The 25,296-nt window shown below is 29.4% G+C and overlaps 3 protein-coding genes across 5 annotated transcripts; all 3 read left to right on the top strand.

Moving 5' to 3' along the window:
* The first annotated feature begins 889 nt into the window (after positions 1 to 889).
* On the top strand, positions 890 to 5,845 carry LOC131998484 (uncharacterized). 2 transcript variants are annotated; one of them, XM_059370745.1, is made up of 3 exons: positions 890 to 2,365; positions 2,423 to 2,507; positions 2,579 to 5,845. In XM_059370745.1, the coding sequence occupies exons 1-3, from the start codon at positions 1,183 to 1,185 to the stop codon at positions 5,187 to 5,189; spliced, it is 3,879 nt and encodes a 1,292-aa protein (XP_059226728.1). In that variant the 5' UTR covers positions 890 to 1,182; the 3' UTR covers positions 5,190 to 5,845. The 2 variants fall into 2 exon arrangements, with proteins under 2 accessions (XP_059226728.1, XP_059226727.1); XM_059370744.1 differs by having other exon boundaries at positions 890 to 2,507.
* Positions 5,846 to 11,539: 5,694 nt separating this feature from the next.
* LOC131996754 (uncharacterized) lies at positions 11,540 to 12,727 on the top strand. The gene has a single exon (XM_059366639.1). It carries the CDS (start codon positions 11,540 to 11,542, stop codon positions 12,725 to 12,727), a length of 1,188 nt encoding a protein of 395 aa, XP_059222622.1.
* Positions 12,728 to 19,911: 7,184 nt separating this feature from the next.
* On the top strand, positions 19,912 to 24,813 carry LOC131998069 (uncharacterized). 2 transcript variants are annotated; one of them, XM_059370141.1, is made up of 3 exons: positions 19,912 to 21,333; positions 21,391 to 21,475; positions 21,547 to 24,813. In XM_059370141.1, exons 1-3 carry the CDS (start codon positions 20,151 to 20,153, stop codon positions 24,155 to 24,157), a joined length of 3,879 nt encoding a protein of 1,292 aa, XP_059226124.1. In that variant the 5' UTR covers positions 19,912 to 20,150; the 3' UTR covers positions 24,158 to 24,813. The 2 variants fall into 2 exon arrangements, with proteins under 2 accessions (XP_059226124.1, XP_059226122.1); XM_059370139.1 differs by having other exon boundaries at positions 19,912 to 21,475.
* Positions 24,814 to 25,296: the final 483 nt, after the last annotated feature.

The raw sequence follows: 25,296 nt of genomic DNA, 5'->3' as shown, positions 1-25,296 counted from the left end.
GGGAACGCCCCAACGCATCTGTCGATTTGAGCGGTAAAAAGGACATGAGACATATACAAAGGAGGATATAGGCTTTCAGAAAAATGATCCATATCTGAAAACAGGTTAAGATACAGGGTGTTAAAGTCAATCACTTTACACTTATCCATCCTTCAAGAGGCTATGATTTTTGATATAGTGAACCTATTTGGATGTTGTTTTAGCTGTTGCTATTGTTGTTGTAGCCATATTGGTATTGGAAGGAAGCGATCCTCGTCGTTCTCCATAGGTGAGCAAGCTTGTTCTGGTCCATAGGACCGATCTCAGCGGCAACGTTGTGGCGATTGGTTATTTAACTCGCTTTGTTATATCGATCCTTGCAATTAAGGAAGTGGTGGAATGACTAGGATATAATGTCATAACGACGATTGGCATAAATATCTTTTCAGACAGCCTGACAGCTAATAAATCCCAGGAGAATGTAGTTCTGAACACAAAAACCGCTCTTGACTGTGGCAGGTCTTTTAACGAGATGGCTGAACAGTTCAAAATTCACCTGTTCTGGGTGTCGGGCCACAGAAATATCCCAGGGAATTCTAAAGCTGACTAGCTTGCAAAACAAGGAACTACCCTACACATTCCAGGGACACTGGAATCTGTGTATATGCCTCTAGCGACATGGAAGCTAAGTTTTCAGAATGAGACCCGAAGGAAAACGAATGATAAATGGTTACAAAGAGGGAGCAGTAGTATATATAAGGGGGTTCTGAAACTTTGAGTATCGAGAGTATGAGTCATCGATGACGTCATAACCCCACCCCACCCCAAACCCCACCCCACCCCAAACCGCAAACCCCACCCCACCCCATTGATGACGTCATAACCGCACCCCACCCCACCCCATTGATGACGTCATAACCCCACCCGACCGCAACCGCAGCCGATCGTAGCGCAGGTGGCGACCGCAGGGGGGTATGACCACATACGGGCCGCCGGTTGAAATGTGTGGACGGACATTAGGGTGCAGATCGCAGGGCGCAGATCGCAGGGCGCAGATCGCAGGGCGCAGATCGCAGGGCGCAGATCGCAGGGCGCAGTGGCAGATTTCGATGATGACTCATCGCCCAACTTCAACTAGTGTTGGAGGGTGGGTGATGTAGATTGCTGACCGCAGGCTATAGTTTGGTTTGAGTGTGAGAGTTTATGATTAATGTTGAATGTTGTGTGACCACCACACTGGAGTGTGATGAAATAATTGTGGTCAGTGTAGTTCTATTTTTTCCCAGGAAGAACAAGAGTAAAAAATTATATTTGTTTTCGTATAAAAAGGGCAAACGGTTTCATATTGTAATCATTATATTAAAAATCATTTATTTAATCAAATTCAAAATTATTGTTATAAAAATGAGAGAATTTGTATGTAATATTTGTGAGAAAACTTACGAACATAATCAATCTTTGAATCGTCATTTGCGTTTACAACATTCAATTGAGTGTGTGAAATGTAATCAGAATTTTAGTACTTATCCAGAGCTTTTAAAGCATATGAAGTCAATGGACCACAATGAAAAAAAAGAGGAAAAAACGGTATACTGTGAAAATTGCAATTTAGCTATTCCAAAAAATCAGTGGAAGAATCATATCAGCACTAACACACACATCGATAAGTGTGTAAAATGGTTAGATAAGGATGTGTCTTGCTTTGGATCTAGCTTTCAAAATCGAATAGAAAGTTATAAAATAAAAAATAGTGAGATCAATAACTTGATACCCGAAAACTTTTTCAAATCAATTCAAGAAAAAGTAATCAATATAATTCAAAAGGCGTTGCAAAAGCATGAATCTATTAAATATAATTGTACACTACATTGTAATTATATTTTGATGAAAGAGAAAGCGGAAGATGAAATTAGTTTATTTACACATCACACAAAAATGTTGGTACTATCTCCCTCAAGTACACTGGAAGAAATTTTAAATCATTATATTGAAAATTGTAATGAAATAATTAAAAAAATGAGTGAATTCCAAGAACGAGATAGTGGATGGACTTTAATCGAAATAAAACATCTAGAGATCAACATCAACAAATATACATGTTTGAGAGGATCTCAATACATAAATCTTCCTCCCAAAATAAGGAATAAAAAGGCTTGCATCAATGTGCAAAACAATGATGTCTATTGTTTTAAATGGGCAATAATATCAGCATTAAATCCACTTCCAAAGGAAAAGAAACCACATAAATGTAGCAACTACAAAGTAACGGACATTAAGGCACACATTATAACATTGGAAAATAATATAATATTAAATTTTGAAAACATGGAATTTCCCCTTACCATAAATAAAATCAGAGTCTTTGAGTTGCAGAATCCTGATATAAGTATAAATGTGTTCGGTTTAGAGGATGCTAAGATTATAGGTCCTTACTATTTTACAGAAGCTGAGAAATCAACTCACATCAATCTTCTCCTAATAGAAGAGGATGATAAATTTCATTACATCTGGATAAAAAATATATCAAGGTAAAAATAATAAGATATTATTTTGATTACAATACAATACTAATTTATTAAAAAAATATATATATTTTTAGATTGTTGCGAAGTTCTATAACAAAGAATAAAAATAGGATTCATTTTTGTAACACCTGCTTAACTCATGTTTCTTCAAGTAGTAGACTAGAGAAACACAAACGTGAGTGTAAAAAGATGGTGACAACAATGCCATCAGATAAAGATAAAATACTTAAATTTAAGAATTTTAAACATAAATTAGATATTCCATTCTCAATTTATGCTGATTTTGAGTGCATTCTTCAACCGTTAGAGATACAAAATTCAAGTAAAGTAAAATCAGTTCAAAAACATATTCCATTTGCATACAGTTATTATATCAAATGTTCATTTGATTCAAATTTAGACAAGATTAAAATTTATTCAGGTGAAGACTGTACAAAACATTTTTTTAACTCATTAGTGGGAGAGATTGTATGGATTTATAACAATTATTTATCTAAAGTAAAACCAATGAATTCCTTAACATCAATTCAACTACAATACCAAAAGGAACATCCGATTTGTCATATTTGTGAAAAGTCTTTTTTAAATACTGATGTTAGAGTAGCTGATCATTGTCATTTGACAGGTGAATACAGAGGACCTGCTCATAAAAATTGTAATTTAGAGTATCAAATAGCAAATTTTGTTCCAGTATTTTTTCATAATCTTTCAGCATATGATTCTCATTTGTTTGTTAGAGAACTCTCCTCTGTAGTTGGTGATATAAATATTCTTCCATTAAATAAGGAACTTTATATTTCTATATCGAAAAGAATTTATATAGATTCAAATAAGAGTATTGAAATACGTTTTCTAGATTCTTGTAAATTTATGGCATCTAGCTTAGAAAAGCTAGCGGGTTATTTATCTGATGAAGATTTCAATGCTGTTAAATCAACTTTTGTTAACGATAGTGAATTTAATTTAATGAAGCGTAAAGGTGTATTTCCTTATGACTATTTAGATTCTCCTGAACGATTAGAAGAAAACGCTTTACCACCTATTTCCAATTTTTTTAATAAGCTAACTAATGAGGTTTGTAGTGAGGATGACTATACACACGCTAAAAATGTATGGAATACATTTAAATGTAACAATTTAAAAGATTACTTATTACTTTATTTGAAAGTTGATGTTTTGTTATTATGCGATGTGTTTGAAAATTTTAGAAAAGTATGTAAAAAAATTTATAATTTAGATCCATGTCAATATTATACAGCACCTGGTTTGTCTTGGAGTGCAATGTTAAAAACAACTGGAATAGAACTAGAATTATTAACTGACTTTGAAAAGTATAATTTTATTGTTGAGGGTATTAGAGGAGGGATTGTTCAATGTTCTAAACGATTTTCAGTTGCAAATAATATATATGTAAGTGATTATAATCCATGTCAAGATTCAAACTTTTTAATTTATTTAGATGTTAATAATTTATATGGTTATGCTATGTCACAGTATCTACCTTACAAAAATTTTGAATGGGTTGGAAATATTGAAATGTTTAATTTGAATGATATCAAAGAAGATTCGGAGATAGGATATATATTAGAGGTAGACTTAGAATATCCATCCTCATTACATGATTATCACAATGACCTACCATTTTGCGCTGAAAATAAAAAACTTGGTTCTATGAGACAATCTAAATTAGTGTTGAATTTAAATGATAAAAATAATTATATCATACATTATAAAACTCTTCAACAGTGTATTAAACATGGATTAGTTTTAAAAAAAATACATAGAATTCTTCAGTTTAAACAAACGAATTGGTTGCAAAAGTATATTGATTTAAATAACTATCACAGAACTTTAGCTAAAAATTTGTTTGAACAGAATTTTTTCAAATTATTAAATAATGCTGTTTATGGCAAGACGATGGAAAATGTTGATAAAAGAAAATGTATTAAAATTGTAACTAACTGGGAGAGTAAAGGTAGAAAATTGGGTGCGAGGGCTCTTATAGCTAAACCTAATTTTCATAGTTCACTCAAAATATCTAACGATATGGTTGTAATTCAAATGAAAAAATCGCATGTTGAATATAATAAACCAATATATATTGGATTTACTGTTTTAGAACTATCGAAATGGAAAATGTATGATTTTCATTATAATTATATGAAAATAAAGTTTAATCAATCAACTACTCTAAATTACATGGATACCGATTCATTTATTTATGATATTAAAACAAAAAATTTCTATGATGATATTCGAAGTGATATCACAAAATATTTTGATACATCAGCGTATCCAATTAATAATATTTATAATTTTCCGTTAGAAAACAAAAAAGTTCTAGGAATGATGAAAGATGAATGTGGTGGAAAAATAATGAAGGAATTCATTGGTTTACGTTCAAAAATGTATTCAATTAAGATTGATAAAGTAGATGAAGAAATAAAGAAAATAAAAGGTGTAAAACATTGTGTTACAGCAAAACTTTCAACCAACGATTTTAAAAAATGTCTTTTTGAACAAATTAATTATTATGATTCTATGTATGTTTTTAGATCAAAAATTCATCAATTGTACACACAACATATACATAAATTAGTTTTAAATTATTTAGATGATAAGAGATTTATAAGAGAAAATGGTGTTGACACCTATGCTTGGGGACACTATAAAATAAAAAAATAATTAAAAGAAAAAAATGGTTTTGTTTGTTTTGTTTTTTTCACAAGATATTATATTTATTAAAGAGAAATTGTATACATAAATGACCACAATTGTAAGTATTAAATTTTTGTTTTTGTTTATAATTGTATTCGATAGGTGGTTTTAAATAATTAATAATTTCCAACGGTGGTTGTAAATTACCAAAACTATCAAAATATTCCTTATAGTTGTAATTTTTGTAATAGGCAACCCAATGTGTTCCTGGCCCATTAGTTGTATCTAAATTAACTATTCCACATTCTTGTCGTAGTGGTTTGTTTGGTAATGAGTCACGCATAAAAACCCCTCTAAAGTGTTTCAATGGCTTGCAGTACTTAACCAAATCGATATCCGTCAATGGTCGATTGGGTAATCTACTTAGAAGTTTTTTGGAGCTGGTTTATAGTAAAGTCCATATCCTTTTTTATAAGGTTTAAGATATAATCCTTTTCCCATAGCAATTGATTCCATATATCTGTTATGACGAGTAGCTTCAGCTAATTGTTCTTTCCCATTTTTGATATCCTTAACTGCTTTTACAATAGCCGATCCTCCAGTTGCTAAACCTCCAAGGGCTGATAACGCAGTTAAAATTGGAACTATTGGTAGAAATCCACCAATTTTTGGTACTCGAATGACTCTTGGTACACCAATATTACTCTTCTTTTTATTTTTAAAACTTGAATGTACAACGTTTTTTGCAATTTTTACAGCATCATATATATTGTTAGGTTTCTTATCTTTTAATACTTTTAAAGTATTCTTAACTGTCGATGCAAATAATTTTTGCTTACATTGCTTTTTCTTCATTTTTCTTTTTGTTGTCATACCGAGTCCGAATTTAACTTTTGCTTTAAGTAAGTTTGTTACTAACCAAGCGTTTGCTCGTTCTTTCCAATTGCTATCTGTTGATTTAACTCTTTGCCAAGCTTTTTCTATTAAAACTTTATCAGCTTGATGACGAGAATGAATATCTTTATTTTGTGAGTATGCAATATCGTGTTCTCTACAAGCTGAATCCAATAAATTTATTCCTTTGTCTCCTTGTGCTAAACGTTGTGCTAACTTAGTTCCTGGTCCACAAAATTGATATCCAGGTAAATGCACTTCAAACGGAAGATTATTAATTAAGTTGTTTACCAATCCAAATCCAGTAACAGACTGTTTACATTTATTATAAATCTTGTAATTAATAACCATAATTTTTTTTTGATTATGTAGTGATAGGGTACACGATTTAAATGAAAATAAGAGTTTTTGTATATATATACTTAAATTTATATTGAAAAAGTTTAGTTAGCAATATGCGTTTAATAGAACAAACTAAACAGATTGCTGTGAAAAACATTGATAATGTCTGTTCACAGAAAAAAAGGATTGTACATAGTACTTTATTACCAAATTCTATACGTGCCCTTATAGTAGGCCCATCAAATTGTGGTAAAACAAATGTTATGATTAGTCTCATAGAAAGCCCTAATGGCCTCAAATTCAGGAATATATATATATATTCTAAATCTTTATATCAACCAAAATATCAATATTTAAAAAAATTGATTACTCCAATCAAAGGAATAAACCTATTCACATTCTCTGAAAATGAAAAAGTTATAAGTCCAGCCAAAGCAAATATGCATTCTATAATGGTATTTGATGATGTAATTTGCGATAAACAAAATACTATAAGGGATTATTTTTGTATGGGAAGACATAAACACATTGATTGTTTTTATTTATGTCAAACATATACAAGGATTCCTAAACACTTAATACGTGATAATGCAAACATGATTATCATATTTAAGCAAGATGAAATGAATATTAAACATATATATAATGATCATGTCTTGGGTGACATGACATTTAAAGATTTTTTAAAGCTTTGTAGTGAATGTTGGAAAGATAAATATGGATTTCTTATTGTGAGCAAGGATGATCCCATTGATAAAGGTCGATATCGCAAAGGATTCAATTGTTTTATTCAGTTATAATATAAATCAGATTGATAACAGATATAATGTAGATTATAAACAGAATAGAGAGCAGATTGGTGACAGAAAGAAAGCAGATCGGTAGCAGATATAAAGCAGATCGGTAGCTGATATAAAGCAGATCGGTAGCAGATGTAAAGCAGATCGGAAGCAGATGGATACATAACCAAAAAAAATAAAAAATAAATTATCCAATCATGAAGAGACACAATTTGTTGAAGGAAATTGTAAAAACACGAGCAGTATTGAAAGAAAAGTTAAAAAACATTAAACTTAATCAAATAGATAGGGATAATCTATTAGAAGATACATTTCAACCAATAACCAAACCTTTGAAGGATATTATAGGAAAACTAGATGAGAACAAAAAAGAAAGTAATCAGTATTCTAATAAATATAATGATAAAAATATTTATGATTATAATAAACAATATGAAGACGATGGAAAACTTGATAAAAACAATAAGGATGATGATGATGATGATGATAGCTTTATATCAGACATTTATAATGATGATGATGACTATATGTCTAGCAATGGACTTCAAATGAGAGATATTACCTCAAGTAATGATAATGAAAGATATAATAATCAACATTCATCAACAATATTTCCGAATATAGTAAATTCTACACATAAAGAAGATAATTCAGAAATAGAACAGATGGATATAGAGAAATTTTCACAAAAACGAAAATTTTCATCAGATGAAAATAACACTAATAAAAGGATAAGAAAAAATTATAATATTCCAGTTGATTTAAAGAGAAAAGATTATACACTAGAAAAATGTGGAGTGAATCGGAATGAGCTTAGAGAAAAATTAAAACGATCTAATGATAACAATCTCAGTTTATTTGACGATAACGATAATAAGCGGATGAAAAAATCACATCTATTTTCAAAACGAAAATGTGAATTTCAGTTAAATACTAATAAAAAACGTATAAAATTAACTAACAACAAAATCATAAATATAAATAAACGAAAAAGACCCTCACAATTAAATACTGATAGAAAACGTTTAAAATTGATTAATAACAACCAATTAAACTTGAATAAACGGAAAGGTGTTTCACAATTAAATCTTGATAGAAAACGTATAAAATTGAATAATGATATCTCATCAAAATTGAATAAACGAAAAGCTGTTACGCAATTAAATATTGATAGAAAGCGAATAAAATTGAGTAGTGATAATCTATCAGACATAAATGTAGCATCTTCATTACCCAACGTTCTACAAACACTTATCGATAATAGACAATTAGATAAAGTTTATGGATTTCATATAGATACAAATGGAAATATGTATTTTGGAAAAAATCAATTAAAATTTAATGGATGTAACTCTATTCAAATTGGGGAATCTATTTGGAAAATGTCTCCCGGACTATTTCAACTCATGTTTCACATTAAACCTCAACATTATACAAAGAAGGATTTAAATCAATATAAGGATATTTTGATGAAAACAAATGCTCATAAAAGAAATTATTCACCAGGAGAACAAATTAAGGGAACTCAAGCTTATAAATATCAATTTATAATAAAACGGTTATTTGATGTGAATTCAAATAGGATATCCAAAGGTAATGGATTGAGTTTGAAATCATTAGACAATCACAAACCAAATTATATATATTGGGATGACCCTAACGAATTGGTTGACAGATTAAGATTGCTCCTTTCATCTGAAGGTGTTGGTCACAACAATCACAAAAACGAAATTATTTCAATTGTTGAAGAATTGCGAGAAGCACATATTATTAAATAAAAAAATCAAAAATGTATACAATCAATAAATTTGGAGAGAGCGGAAGTAAAAACCAAGTCAACAATGCAATGCTAAAATTGAGTTTAGGTAGATCACTTGGAATTACTATTCACAACAATGCTTTAAACTTTCATGGGAAGAAAATAACTAATTTAAGTGCTCCCTCTGATCCTGATGATGCTGTAACAAAAATATTTTTGAAAAAAAAAATAGATAAAATCGAAAATAAAATCAAAAATCAGCAAGATGAAATACTTAGAAGATTCGAAGAATTACAGAACAAACTAAAAGAAGACATACATATAGAAAAAATGAAAGAATATATTTTCAAATGGGTTGAAGTGGAAAAAATTGTTCTAGAAAATAAAAAACATATTGAAGCTATAAACAGTGATTTAACTAAACTAAAAAGTGTGATTGATCAATTTAACAACAACTTGAGTACCAATTTGAATATTTTGAAAAATCATAATATTGAAGATACGAAAAAAATTATTGAAGATACTTTAAAAATAATAAATATCCGATTTGATTCCATCGAAGATTTTCTTTTTCAAAGTATTGGATATACTAGAAAAAATAAATATTTTAATTAAATATTTAAAATCAAAAATAAGATATAGTAGAGGGTATATAACATCAAAACAAAACAATTTTTACTTCAATCGACAACATCAATATGGAGCTTAACCAGGATAAGAGAGAAATTGTTAATGAACTACACAAGCAAGCACGAAAAAATTTTGGAAGGAGACGAGTGGTTATGAAGGGTATCGATGATTTGTGGCAAGCGGATCTTGTTGAAATGGGTAGTTATGTGAACTTTAACAGCGGATATCGATATCTTTTAACCGTTATAGATACATTCTCGAAAAAAGCTTGGGTTGAAGCAATAAAAAATAAAACAGCTCAAAGTGTAGTAAAGGCTATGCAGAAAGTTTTCAATCAAAGTAGTCGAAAACCCAAAAATTTACAAACTGATGATGGAAAGGAGTTTTTTAATAACAATTTTTCTCAACTTATGCAAACAAATCATATAAATCATTATTCAACATACAGCACTCTAAAAGCATCAATCATAGAACGATTTAATAGAACACTGAAAGGAAAAATGTGGAAAGAGTTTAGTTTTCGTGGAAATTATAAATGGATTGATATATATAAAAACCTAGTTAATATATATAATAACACATTTCATCGAACTATAAAAATGTCGCCGAATGATGTGAATTCCTTAAATGAGAAATCACTTTTAGATTCAGTCTACAACAACCTCAAGGTATTTAAAAGACCAAAGTTTAAAATCAATGATAATGTGCGAATAAGTAAATATAAACAACATTTTGAAAAAGGATATACACCAAATTGGACTACCGAAATATTTACAGTTAAATCTATTAAAAATACAAATCCTAATACATATATACTTAAGGACTATCAAGGAAGGGATATAGAAGGTGGTTTCTATGAATATGAGCTATCAAAAACCAAATTTCCACACACATATTTAGTGGAAAAAGTGATTAGAAGGAGAGGAAATAGACTTTATGTAAAATGGTTAGGATTTTCTTCAGAGCATAACTCTTGGATAAATGCTAATAATATTTCACAATAAAAGAATAATCAATTACATAAATCATTTATTCTAACGTCAACCGTAGAGATGTCGATAACATTAACCTTAAATGATGAAAAATCAGTACTTGTCGCCAACTACTTTCCACCAATAATTTTGAAACAAAGCTATGTTTGCGGTTTAATAAGTTTTGATACATATCACTCAATACCAAATGTTGATGAAGAGAACAATAAATTTCATATAGGTGGACATGAAATAACTATTCCTCTTGGATCATATGAATTTTCGAATATATCTGAGTTAATAACGGATGAATATCGCAAGCTTAATAAAAAAAATGGAAATCTTATTATGAAAGCAAATTACAATACACTTCAAACATATCTGAAGAGTACGCTTGATCCAATTTATTTTGATAAAGAAAACACTATTGGTTCATTATTAGGTTTTAGTAAAAGAGTACTTGAATCGAATGTTGATCACTATTCTGATAAAGTGATAGAAATTACAAAAGTAAACACTATAGTTATTGAGTGTAATATTGTAACAGGATCCTATATAAACAACAAGTCAGCGCACACTCTTCATCAGTTTTCACTCGTCGTTAGCCCAGGATATAAAATCACGGAAAATCCTACTAACGTTATATATCTACCTGTTAATACAAACACAATAAATACCATTGTTTTGAAAGTTGTTGATCAATCTGGAAAATTGATAAACTTTCGTGGGGAAAAAATTTCAATTAGATTACACTTGAAACCATCTAAAGAATGATAATATTTAACAAAAAGGAGGTATTTGCGGATATAACAATCACTCAACCATCAACTTTGAAGGGATACACAACTAAAATATCACATCACCACAACAGGAAACATAAAGGATTAAAAAGGAAAAAGAGAAATATTTTAAGTAAAACTAACCAAGAGTTCCTGGAAAGTTTGGGTTTCACACTAAAATAATAAAGGGTTGAGTTTAAAAATGAGTAACATTATTAATGTTTTACAAAAACCACAATTTGATAATGCTATAATAAGAAAGGAGTATCACAGCTATATATCATATTTACAATCATTTCAAAATAATGATGAAATTAGGATTTCCATTCAAAACCAAGACCTGTATGTCGTTCCTGGTGAGAGTTTTTTATACATTGAAGGTTTTGCAACAAAAGCGGACTCTACAGTATCAGCATCGATAAAGTTATTAAACAATTGCATAGCACACTTATTTGATGAGATAAGATATGAACTTAATGGTATAGAAATTGATCGTACACGTCATTTGGGTATAGCAACAGAAATAAAAAATTATGTATCATTAAATGAAAGCGAAAGTCGAAATCTAGTCAACGCAGGATGGGCTCCATTTAATACAGATGATCTTACTCTTGTGAGTGGATATTTTAATTTTTGTGTTCCACTGAAAATGCTTCTTGGATTTGCTGAAGATTTTGATAAAATTATAGTTAATGCTAAACATGAATTAATTTTATTGCGATCAAAAGATGATACGAATGTATTGAAATCTATCATTTCCAGTGAAACCTGTAAACTATCAATTTTAAATATTACATGGAAAGTTCCACATATTCAACTTGCTGATGTATACAAGCTGCAAATGCTTAAAGTAATTAATAACCGTCAACCACTAAATATATCATTTAGAACATGGGATATGTATTATTATCCTGCAGTTCCATCGAATACAAAAGTTTTATGGAATGTTAAGCTTGCAAATGAAAATGAGCGACCACGTTTTCTTCTTTTAGGATTCAAAAGTAGTGAAAAAAAATTTATTCACTGTGATATAACAAACATTAAGGTTCATTTGAATTCTGATACATATCCATATGATGATCTTAACCTCAAGTTTGATAGGAACCGTTTCGCCCTACTTTATGATATGTATATAAAATTTCAACAAAGCTATTATACACGTGAACCGCAACCTCTATTAACGCGCGAAAAATTCAAGGGTGAAGCACCGATTATTGTTCTTGATGTAACACATCAAAATGAAACAGTAAAAACTGGCCCCATCGATATACGAATTGAATTGGAAACATCTAAAAATATATCACCGAACACATCTCTATACTGTTTAATTATTCATGATAAAATGTTTGAATATATACCTCTAACAAATGAAGTAAGAAAATTATTGTAAATGTAACTATATTTTTTATCTATAGAAATCATAAAATAAATAAAAAGCAAAAACAAACACAAACAAAATGATTTTTTTTATTAATAATGTAAAATTAATATATAGGTGAGTTGTTTAAATGTAAAGAGGGAGAGGTAGAATTATTGTTTAAATATAAAGAGGGAGAGGGAGAGGTAGAATTATTATAAATATAAAGAGGGAGAGGGAGAATTAATGTCGAGAAGAGAAAGAGAATTTTTATTTCGTGTTTGCTTTACATTTATAGAATATATAAGGTTGGGTATTTATACTACATTAATTAGTATCTCTCCAACACACCTCCAATAGTGTAGATATAAGAAAATAATAAATTAACATAATGAAATTATATTGGGTATTACTTTGTTTTGTTATACTTCATGTAACAATTCATAATTCATTATCATTGCCAGTTGTATTTGATTCCACAACTGATTCAGCGTTATCCATTACATCTGATCCTACAATCGACTTAAATTCAAAAACCGTTGAATTTAATTTAACACTACCAAACAAAGATATTCTTAAAGTAAATATTTCATTTGTTATGATGAAAGAAAGTGAAATATTAGAAAACAGAGATGATTTTTATATAAAAAATGAAACAGATGATGCAGACTTATCAACTAGCACCACTACAATAATTCCTATAGAAAGTGAAGAAAAATATTTTACTGTCGATGAAGCTATAGAAGCATTTCGCAAAAGGTTAATTACAAAAGAAGCAGATATTGGTGGTATACTGGATGCTGCAGAACCTTTTTATCGTCATTTTAATTTACAATATGAAGATTTAAATATACCAATCCGTTGTACTTATGATAGTAACTACATGTTACGTCAACTAAAAATAAGTTGTTTTGAATATCGTGAAATTGAACAAGAACGAATTTTAAGTAATGGTGAAATTGAGAAAGTTCGAGTTCAAGATCTCAAAAAACATTTAGAAAATATTGTAATAACTGATATTGAGAACTATACTCAAACATATAAAATGGAAATAAGTTAGAAAACAGCAATTAGTTCTCTTATATACATTGAATTGAATAGTAGTATGTATTTAAATAAATTAATATACGTTGTTGTTTTAATTATCATATATAGAATATATCCTAGTATTCAACAACAACAACAACAATACTATCCAATACCTTACAATAGATGTAATCAAAATCATCAATATGATAGATATAATACCAATCAAAATGCTATTTTTGATGGTGACACTAGTAAACGTATAGAATTTCGAATAAAACTATCAAATAATACAGGAGCAAGAGTATATTTATCAATTCAATTATTAAATAATGCAACAATCGATGAGTCACTAACAACAACAACAACACCGAGAAATAGTCAAACGGATAGACCTAAAATTTTTACTATTGATGAAGCCATTGAAGTATTTAGAAAAGACTTAATAGAAAAGGAAACTAATATTGGTGGGATCATTCAAAGTTCTACAGTATTCTACCGTCATTTCAACTTAAAATATGAAAATGTAGAAATTAGACTCATATGTAGCTATTACAGTAACTACACATACCGCAAACTCAACATTTATTGTTTTGAGTATAATGCTAATAAATTTGAGTATAATTACAAATATAATCAAAGTACGAATGAATTTAACCCATTATTTGAAAGGGAAGAAAATGGTATAAATATCAGGACGCTTGATGTTAATGATTATTTGCAAACGTTACACATGAGTATACAGTAGTTCTCACCGGAATAAGAAAAAAAGCAATATGATTAAAGAAATATATAATTTTTTAAAAACATTTACCAATATCGTTTCCGAAGAAGATAAAAATAAATTAATTAATATAAAATCTCATCTGGAATTTGTGGATAGTTTAAAATGTAAAGAAAGTAAATTTGGTAACCACTATGACTGCTGTGTTTGGTCAAATGATAACGCACAATGTGGTCCAGATACATGTAATTGTATATTCTATGATATGGATAAAAGAAAGGGAGAGGCAGCTGCTGCGAAAATAATTAAAAATTATAAAAATATTTACAATACAGTTAAAAACAATCATTGTAATTTTAACAACCGATGAGTAAAAATGTCTAAAAACAATTTCATAATTATAGATGTTCAAGGTTTTTTCTTAAATAATAAATTTATTGCGAAGGAAATTTGTATTTTTGAACATAATCAGACAATTAAAAAGTTTATTATATACCCCCCTTGCAAATTTTCTTCCTTATCATTAAAGGAAAAGATTACAAATAACTGGCTTACGAAACATTTTCATGGGTTGAGATGGAATGATGGTAACATAATTTTTAAAGAATTTAACGATTATTTAAATAAATTTATAAAAAAACAAGAAAATCTAACAATATTTGTGAAAGGATGTGAAAAACAAAAATGGATAAAGCAATTAATAGAAGAAGATATAAATATAATAAATTTAGATGATGCTAACTGTTCAAACATATGTAATCTTTATAAAAATAATTTGCATATGAAAATTTGTAGTTATCATAAACAACACCCTAATTATAGATGTGCTGAAAAAAATGTTATTTTATTAAGTCAATTTATTAATGTTTTTTTAAAATAAAGCAAATAAAATAAAAACATATCGTTTTTTCTTTATTTAGGATATATAAGGCTATGTAATGTAAGTATACATTAGTTCCTTTTTTCATTTTGTTGGGGTAACTTCTCAAAGAAAATGATATTATCAACGAATATAAAATATCTATTAAAAGAATACAACTCCTACATTGATAAGGAACATAAACAATTTTTTGAAGAGATGATTGAAGAATTAAGGATATATAAAAATGTATATACTTCATTTATACAAACAACACATGGAATTCATACATGGGACTGCAAGCTGAACTCGATAGAAAATATAAATATTTGTAGTTGTATAATTAAATATAATCGTTACATCCTATTACAAAAACTCTACAATTTATACTATCGCATTCTTTGCAATAAAAGTGTAATCAATTCTTAACTTCAACTTGAATTTTTTTAATTTCCTTTACCGCAATTGGGTTTAGTAATATGTGTGGTATAGCAAATATTAATAAATATAAGTTAACCACCCTGTTCGCCCCTCTTCCTTAATGGAATGTTCATGGGCACATTTACATTGTTGCATTGCATTTGCATACGTTAACCACTATACCACCCTAGTACAGAAAACTTTTCAATTTATGTTATAGCAGCACTTTTGAGTTTGAGCTTTGTTATTTTCTTCACCACCATGATTTAAATTTAAAATTATGAGAAAGCATACCAGGCATTTGTGGAATTATATAAACGTGAAACCAATTATTAACTTCAACTTGAATTTTTTTAATTTCCTTTACCGCAATTGCGTTTAGTAATATGTGTGGTATAGCAAATATTTATAAATATAAATGATTGAAATTTTAAATTATGAGTAAGCATAGCAGGTATTATATGTTATCCACTGAAAACATGTTTACATAACACCCTAGTACAAAAACTGTTGCAGGCATATGTGGTACAGTATATTTTATAAATATATATTAACCACCATAACACCCTACCATAAAAACTTGAAACCAATTATTAATTTCAACTTGAATTTTTTTAATTTCCTTTACCGCAATTGCGTTTAGTAATATGTGTGGTATAGCAAATATTTATAAATATAAGTCAATCACTAAATCATCCTAGAACAGAAAACTTTTCAATTTTTATTAACACAACGCAACACTTTTGAGTTTGAGCTTTGTTATTTTCTTCACCACAATGATTGAAATTTTAAATTATGAGTAAGCATAGCAGGTATTATATGTTATCCACTGAAAACATGTTTACATAACACCCTAGTACAAAAACTGTTGCAGGCATATGTGGTACAGTATATTTTTATAAATATATATTAACCACTATAACACCCTACCATAAAAACTTTTGAGTTTTGTGGAAATATATATTTTTTATAAATATATGTTAACCACTGAAACATTTTTATGAATTAAATTTAGCTCATGAAAAATAAATATTAACCACTATAAAAATTCTGAGTTTTGTGGAAATATATATTTTTTATAAATATATGTTAACCACTGAAACATTTTTATGAATTAAATTTAGCTCATGAAAAATAAATATTAACCACTATAAAAATTCTATATGAAAATGAATTTGTGTGTTTTAGATTTTTTTAATATAAATACAAAGAATTTTTCCAAGTCTTCATCAGAAAAGTTGTGAAAATCAAAATTAAATCATGTTGTTTGTTAATTTTTGCGAAAAAACCATGACATTCGAACTATTTGAAAATGGTTTGTCACTAAGCGTCGAGGACGCTTGGTCACACCCCAAATTTTTTTCAAAAATTTGGGATGATTTAATCCTTGCGAAGATTAATAAATATTTAATTAATTCAGCGGATTTAACCAGAGAAGGTAAACTTCTCCAAGAGGCGGAGCTATGGTTATCATTTAACGTAAAATTTCATGATCCTGCTGCTCGATCCATGTTCATTGTGGGATACTTGTATCATGTTGATAACTTAGACGAAAGAAATCCTGCAGTATATGTTGAAATTCAACTGGATGACTACGACGTGGTGTTATTTAGACGAATTATGCCAGAAAATTAATAAATAAAAAATAAACTAAAATTTCCTGGGGCTTGTCCCTTACAGCTTTTATTTTTAAATAAACTAATATATATGTCCTTTATTTACAATTGGAAATATTAAATATGTTACAATAAAATATAACCATTACAATAAAATATGACAAATAATAAAATAAACTAAATTATATATTAAAAAAATTTTTGGTTGGTGTTAAATTTCCTTGGGCTTTTCTTTTTAAATAAACTAAATTAAAAAATAAATAATAAGAGTTTATAAACAACTAAATAAAAAAATATACATAAATTAAAAAGATTTTTTTTCGGTTTTCAATTAAACTAAATTATATATTAAAAAAAAATTTTTGGTTGGGGTTAAATTTCCTTGGGCTTTTCTTTTTAAATAAACTAAATTAAAAAATAAATAATAAGAGTTTATAAACAACTAAATAAAAAAATATACATAAATTAAACTAAATTATATATTAAAAAAATTTTTGGTTGGGGTTAAATTTCCTTGGGCTTTTCTTTTTAAATAAACTAAATTAAAAAATAAATAATAAGAGTTTATAAACTACTAAATATACATAAATTAAAAAGATTTTTTTTTCGGTTTTCAATGAACTTTTTTTCCCTTTATTATATATAAAAAATATTAAATTATTGATTCAAATACTAATTTATAATTAGTTTCGCTAATTTTTTCCTTTTTAATTGATAAGACTCCACTATTAAGATCAGCCATGGCCTCATCATTAATATTATTAAACTTCTCCGGCAGGAACATAATATGATCACTTAATTCAATCATCAAGCGCATGCCAAATTTAGTCATCTTCCTTTCAGCTTGATGTATGATGAAGTACTCATCGAAAGGCATGTTGTTAATGGACAAAATAGTCTTCTTGAAAGAAGCCTGCTCCGATATTTCCTTTAAGTTTGATCCCATAATAAATATTTTCTTAAATTTTGAGTTGAAAATCAAATTGCTACTACATGTTTACTAACAATTTGTTCAGCTTTTTATACAAAAATTGCGTTAAAGGTTACCTCTCGGTACCAACCACAATTCTTTTTTTGCAGGATAACTATCGATACCAATCACATTTCTTATCACACTCCACTCTAATTATAAACAACTCAAACCACAATTCTTAACAATCATACACAATCATGCATAATCATTCTAATTTTAAACTACCCTCACCACAACTCTGGGCGATGAGTCATCATCGAAATCTGCCACTGCGCCCTGCGATCTGCGCCCTGCGATCTGCGCCCTAATGTCCGTCCACACATTTCAACCGGCGGCCCGCCATCTGACCACATACCCCCCTGCGGTCGCCACCTGCGCTACGATCGGCTGCGGTTGGGTGCGGTTATCACGTCATCAATGGGGTGGGGTGGGGTGCGGTTATGACGTCATCAATGGGGTGGGGTGGGGTTTGGGGTGGGGTGGGGTTATGACGTCATCGATGACTCATACTCTCGATGCTCAAAGTTCCAGAACCCCCTTATATATACTACTGTGACTCCACCAAAAAATTCAAAATTTCTTTGAAAACCCATTAAAATCAAAATTCTAGTTAGAAAACTTAAAATGGCTGTATCTCCTTAACTATGCGTCCTAGAGGGAAATGGGCCTTAATTCGTGACTCCACCAAAAAATTCTAAATTTCACTGAAAGTCCATTAAAAATCAAAATTCCACTTAGAAAACTTAAAATGGTTGTATCTCCTTAACTATGCGTCCTAGAGGGAAATGGGCCTTAATTCGTGACTCCACCAAAAAATTCAAAATTTCACTGAAAGTCCATTAAAAATCAAAATTCCACTTAGAAAACTTAAAATGGTTGTATCTCCTTAACTATGCGTCCTAGAGGGAAATGGGCCTTAATTCGTGACTCCACCAAAAAATTCAAAATTTCACTGAAAGTCCATTAAAAATCAAAATTCCACTTAGAAAACTTAAAATGGCTGTATCTCCTTAACTATGCGTCCTAGAGGGAAATGGGCCTTAATTCGTGACTCCACCAAAAAATTCAAAATTTCACTGAAAGTCCATTAAAAATCAAAATTCCACTTAGAAAACTTAAAATGGTTGTATCTCCTTAACTATGCGTCCTAGAGGGAAATGGGCCTTAATTCGTGACTCCACCAAAAAATTCAAAATTTCACTGAAAGTCCATTAAAAATCCAAATTCCAGTTAGAAAACTAAAAATGGCTATATCTCCTTAACTATGCGTCCTAGAGGGAAATGGGCCTTAATTCGTGACTCCACCAAAAAATTCAAAATTTCACTGAAAGTCCATTAAAAATCAAAATTCCAGTTAGAAAACTTAAAATGGCTGTTTCTCCTTGACTATGCGTCGTAGAGGGAAATGGGCCTTAATTCGTGACTAGTAGTATATATAAGGGGGTTCTGGAACTTTGAGCATCGAGAGTATGAGTCATCGATGACGTCATAACCCCACCCCACCCCAAACCCCACCCCACCCCAAACCCCAAACCCCACCCCACCCCATTGATGACGTCATAACCGCACCCCACCCCACCCCATTGATGACGTGATAACCGCACCCAACCGCAGCCGATCGTAGCGCAGGTGGCGACCGCAGGGGGGTATGTGGTCAGATGGCGGGCCGCCGGTTGAAATGTGTGGACGGACATTAGGGCGCAGATCGCAGGGCGCAGATCGCAGGGCGCAGTGGCAGATTTCGATGATGACTCATCGCCCAACTTCAACTAGTGTTGGAGGGTGGGTGATGTAGATTGCTGACCGCAGGCTATAGTTTGGTTTGAGTGTGAGAGTTTATGATTAATGTTGAATGTTGTGTGACCACCACACTGGAGTGTGATGAAATAATTGTGGTCAGTGTAGTTCTATTTTTTCCCAGGAAGAACAAGAGTAAAAAATTATATTTGTTTTCGTATAAAAAGGGCAAACGGTTTCATATTGTAATCATTATATTAAAAATCATTTATTTAATCAAATTCAAAATTATTGTTATAAAAATGAGAGAATTTGTATGTAATATTTGTGAGAAAACTTACGAACATAATCAATCTTTGAATCGTCATTTGCGTTTACAACATTCAATTGAGTGTGTGAAATGTAATCAGAATTTTAGTACTTATCCAGAGCTTTTAAAGCATATGAAGTCAATGGACCACAATGAAAAAAAAGAGGAAAAAACGGTATACTGTGAAAATTGCAATTTAGCTATTCCAAAAAATCAGTGGAAGAATCATATCAGCACTAACACACACATCGATAAGTGTGTAAAATGGTTAGATAAGGATGTGTCTTGCTTTGGATCTAGCTTTCAAAATCGAATAGAAAGTTATAAAATAAAAAATAGTGAGATCAATAACTTGATACCCGAAAACTTTTTCAAATCAATTCAAGAAAAAGTAATCAATATAATTCAAAAGGCGTTGCAAAAGCATGAATCTATTAAATATAATTGTACACTACATTGTAATTATATTTTGATGAAAGAGAAAGCGGAAGATGAAATTAGTTTATTTACACATCACACAAAAATGTTGGTACTATCTCCCTCAAGTACACTGGAAGAAATTTTAAATCATTATATTGAAAATTGTAATGAAATAATTAAAAAAATGAGTGAATTCCAAGAACGAGATAGTGGATGGACTTTAATCGAAATAAAACATCTAGAGATCAACATCAACAAATATACATGTTTGAGAGGATCTCAATACATAAATCTTCCTCCCAAAATAAGGAATAAAAAGGCTTGCATCAATGTGCAAAACAATGATGTCTATTGTTTTAAATGGGCAATAATATCAGCATTAAATCCACTTCCAAAGGAAAAGAAACCACATAAATGTAGCAACTACAAAGTAACGGACATTAAGGCACACATTATAACATTGGAAAATAATATAATATTAAATTTTGAAAACATGGAATTTCCCCTTACCATAAATAAAATCAGAGTCTTTGAGTTGCAGAATCCTGATATAAGTATAAATGTGTTCGGTTTAGAGGATGCTAAGATTATAGGTCCTTACTATTTTACAGAAGCTGAGAAATCAACTCACATCAATCTTCTCCTAATAGAAGAGGATGATAAATTTCATTACATCTGGATAAAAAATATATCAAGGTAAAAATAATAAGATATTATTTTGATTACAATACAATACTAATTTATTAAAAAAATATATATATTTTTAGATTGTTGCGAAGTTCTATAACAAAGAATAAAAATAGGATTCATTTTTGTAACACCTGCTTAACTCATGTTTCTTCAAGTAGTAGACTAGAGAAACACAAACGTGAGTGTAAAAAGATGGTGACAACAATGCCATCAGATAAAGATAAAATACTTAAATTTAAGAATTTTAAACATAAATTAGATATTCCATTCTCAATTTATGCTGATTTTGAGTGCATTCTTCAACCGTTAGAGATACAAAATTCAAGTAAAGTAAAATCAGTTCAAAAACATATTCCATTTGCATACAGTTATTATATCAAATGTTCATTTGATTCAAATTTAGACAAGATTAAAATTTATTCAGGTGAAGACTGTACAAAACATTTTTTTAACTCATTAGTGGGAGAGATTGTATGGATTTATAACAATTATTTATCTAAAGTAAAACCAATGAATTCCTTAACATCAATTCAACTACAATACCAAAAGGAACATCCGATTTGTCATATTTGTGAAAAGTCTTTTTTAAATACTGATGTTAGAGTAGCTGATCATTGTCATTTGACAGGTGAATACAGAGGACCTGCTCATAAAAATTGTAATTTAGAGTATCAAATAGCAAATTTTGTTCCAGTATTTTTTCATAATCTTTCAGCATATGATTCTCATTTGTTTGTTAGAGAACTCTCCTCTGTAGTTGGTGATATAAATATTCTTCCATTAAATAAGGAACTTTATATTTCTATATCGAAAAGAATTTATATAGATTCAAATAAGAGTATTGAAATACGTTTTCTAGATTCTTGTAAATTTATGGCATCTAGCTTAGAAAAGCTAGCGGGTTATTTATCTGATGAAGATTTCAATGCTGTTAAATCAACTTTTGTTAACGATAGTGAATTTAATTTAATGAAGCGTAAAGGTGTATTTCCTTATGACTATTTAGATTCTCCTGAACGATTAGAAGAAAACGCTTTACCACCTATTTCCAATTTTTTTAATAAGCTAACTAATGAGGTTTGTAGTGAGGATGACTATACACACGCTAAAAATGTATGGAATACATTTAAATGTAACAATTTAAAAGATTACTTATTACTTTATTTGAAAGTTGATGTTTTGTTATTATGCGATGTGTTTGAAAATTTTAGAAAAGTATGTAAAAAAATTTATAATTTAGATCCATGTCAATATTATACAGCACCTGGTTTGTCTTGGAGTGCAATGTTAAAAACAACTGGAATAGAACTAGAATTATTAACTGACTTTGAAAAGTATAATTTTATTGTTGAGGGTATTAGAGGAGGGATTGTTCAATGTTCTAAACGATTTTCAGTTGCAAATAATATATATGTAAGTGATTATAATCCATGTCAAGATTCAAACTTTTTAATTTATTTAGATGTTAATAATTTATATGGTTATGCTATGTCACAGTATCTACCTTACAAAAATTTTGAATGGGTTGGAAATATTGAAATGTTTAATTTGAATGATATCAAAGAAGATTCGGAGATAGGATATATATTAGAGGTAGACTTAGAATATCCATCCTCATTACATGATTATCACAATGACCTACCATTTTGCGCTGAAAATAAAAAACTTGGTTCTATGAGACAATCTAAATTAGTGTTGAATTTAAATGATAAAAATAATTATATCATACATTATAAAACTCTTCAACAGTGTATTAAACATGGATTAGTTTTAAAAAAAATACATAGAATTCTTCAGTTTAAACAAACGAATTGGTTGCAAAAGTATATTGATTTAAATAACTATCACAGAACTTTAGCTAAAAATTTGTTTGAACAGAATTTTTTCAAATTATTAAATAATGCTGTTTATGGCAAGACGATGGAAAATGTTGATAAAAGAAAATGTATTAAAATTGTAACTAACTGGGAGAGTAAAGGTAGAAAATTGGGTGCGAGGGCTCTTATAGCTAAACCTAATTTTCATAGTTCACTCAAAATATCTAACGATATGGTTGTAATTCAAATGAAAAAATCGCATGTTGAATATAATAAACCAATATATATTGGATTTACTGTTTTAGAACTATCGAAATGGAAAATGTATGATTTTCATTATAATTATATGAAAATAAAGTTTAATCAATCAACTACTCTAAATTACATGGATACCGATTCATTTATTTATGATATTAAAACAAAAAATTTCTATGATGATATTCGAAGTGATATCACAAAATATTTTGATACATCAGCGTATCCAATTAATAATATTTATAATTTTCCGTTAGAAAACAAAAAAGTTCTAGGAATGATGAAAGATGAATGTGGTGGAAAAATAATGAAGGAATTCATTGGTTTACGTTCAAAAATGTATTCAATTAAGATTGATAAAGTAGATGAAGAAATAAAGAAAATAAAAGGTGTAAAACATTGTGTTACAGCAAAACTTTCAACCAACGATTTTAAAAAATGTCTTTTTGAACAAATTAATTATTATGATTCTATGTATGTTTTTAGATCAAAAATTCATCAATTGTACACACAACATATACATAAATTAGTTTTAAATTATTTAGATGATAAGAGATTTATAAGAGAAAATGGTGTTGACACCTATGCTTGGGGACACTATAAAATAAAAAAATAATTAAAAGAAAAAAATGGTTTTGTTTGTTTTGTTTTTTTCACAAGATATTATATTTATTAAAGAGAAATTGTATACATAAATGACCACAATTGTAAGTATTAAATTTTTGTTTTTGTTTATAATTGTATTCGATAGGTGGTTTTAAATAATTAATAATTTCCAACGGTGGTTGTAAATTACCAAAACTATCAAAATATTCCTTATAGTTGTAATTTTTGTAATAGGCAACCCAATGTGTTCCTGGCCCATTAGTTGTATCTAAATTAACTATTCCACATTCTTGTCGTAGTGGTTTGTTTGGTAATGAGTCACGCATAAAAACCCCTCTAAAGTGTTTCAATGGCTTGCAGTACTTAACCAAATCGATATCCGTCAATGGTCGATTGGGTAATCTACTTAGAAGTTTTTTGGAGCTGGTTTATAGTAAAGTCCATATCCTTTTTTATAAGGTTTAAGATATAATCCTTTTCCCATAGCAATTGATTCCATATATCTGTTATGACGAGTAGCTTCAGCTAATTGTTCTTTCCCATTTTTGATATCCTTAACTGCTTTTACAATAGCCGATCCTCCAGTTGCTAAACCTCCAAGGGCTGATAACGCAGTTAAAATTGGAACTATTGGTAGAAATCCACCAATTTTTGGTACTCGAATGACTCTTGGTACACCAATATTACTCTTCTTTTTATTTTTAAAACTTGAATGTACAACGTTTTTTGCAATTTTTACAGCATCATATATATTGTTAGGTTTCTTATCTTTTAATACTTTTAAAGTATTCTTAACTGTCGATGCAAATAATTTTTGCTTACATTGCTTTTTCTTCATTTTTCTTTTTGTTGTCATACCGAGTCCGAATTTAACTTTTGCTTTAAGTAAGTTTGTTACTAACCAAGCGTTTGCTCGTTCTTTCCAATTGCTATCTGTTGATTTAACTCTTTGCCAAGCTTTTTCTATTAAAACTTTATCAGCTTGATGACGAGAATGAATATCTTTATTTTGTGAGTATGCAATATCGTGTTCTCTACAAGCTGAATCCAATAAATTTATTCCTTTGTCTCCTTGTGCTAAACGTTGTGCTAACTTAGTTCCTGGTCCACAAAATTGATATCCAGGTAAATGCACTTCAAACGGAAGAT

The sequence above is a fragment of the Stomoxys calcitrans genome, chromosome 1, assembly GCF_963082655.1.
Source record: "Stomoxys calcitrans chromosome 1, idStoCalc2.1, whole genome shotgun sequence".
In the NCBI taxonomy this organism is placed as follows: domain Eukaryota; kingdom Metazoa; phylum Arthropoda; class Insecta; order Diptera; family Muscidae; genus Stomoxys; species Stomoxys calcitrans.
Note: the sequence above shows the minus strand (reverse complement) of the source record. Positions and strands in the feature narration are given on the sequence as shown.

Excerpts from the sequence above, each read along its gene's own strand:
- LOC131998484 (XM_059370744.1), top strand. The coding sequence starts at position 1,183 with ATGATTAATGTTGAATGTTGTGTGACCACCACACTGGAGTGTGATGAA. Across the intron at positions 2,508-2,578 it reads TGGATAAAAAATATATCAAG|ATTGTTGCGAAGTTCTATAA; the intron begins GTAAAAATAATA and ends ATATATTTTTAG.
- LOC131996754 (XM_059366639.1), top strand. The coding sequence starts at position 11,540 with ATGAGTAACATTATTAATGTTTTACAAAAACCACAATTTGATAATGCT.
- LOC131998069 (XM_059370139.1), top strand. The coding sequence starts at position 20,151 with ATGATTAATGTTGAATGTTGTGTGACCACCACACTGGAGTGTGATGAA. Across the intron at positions 21,476-21,546 it reads TGGATAAAAAATATATCAAG|ATTGTTGCGAAGTTCTATAA; the intron begins GTAAAAATAATA and ends ATATATTTTTAG.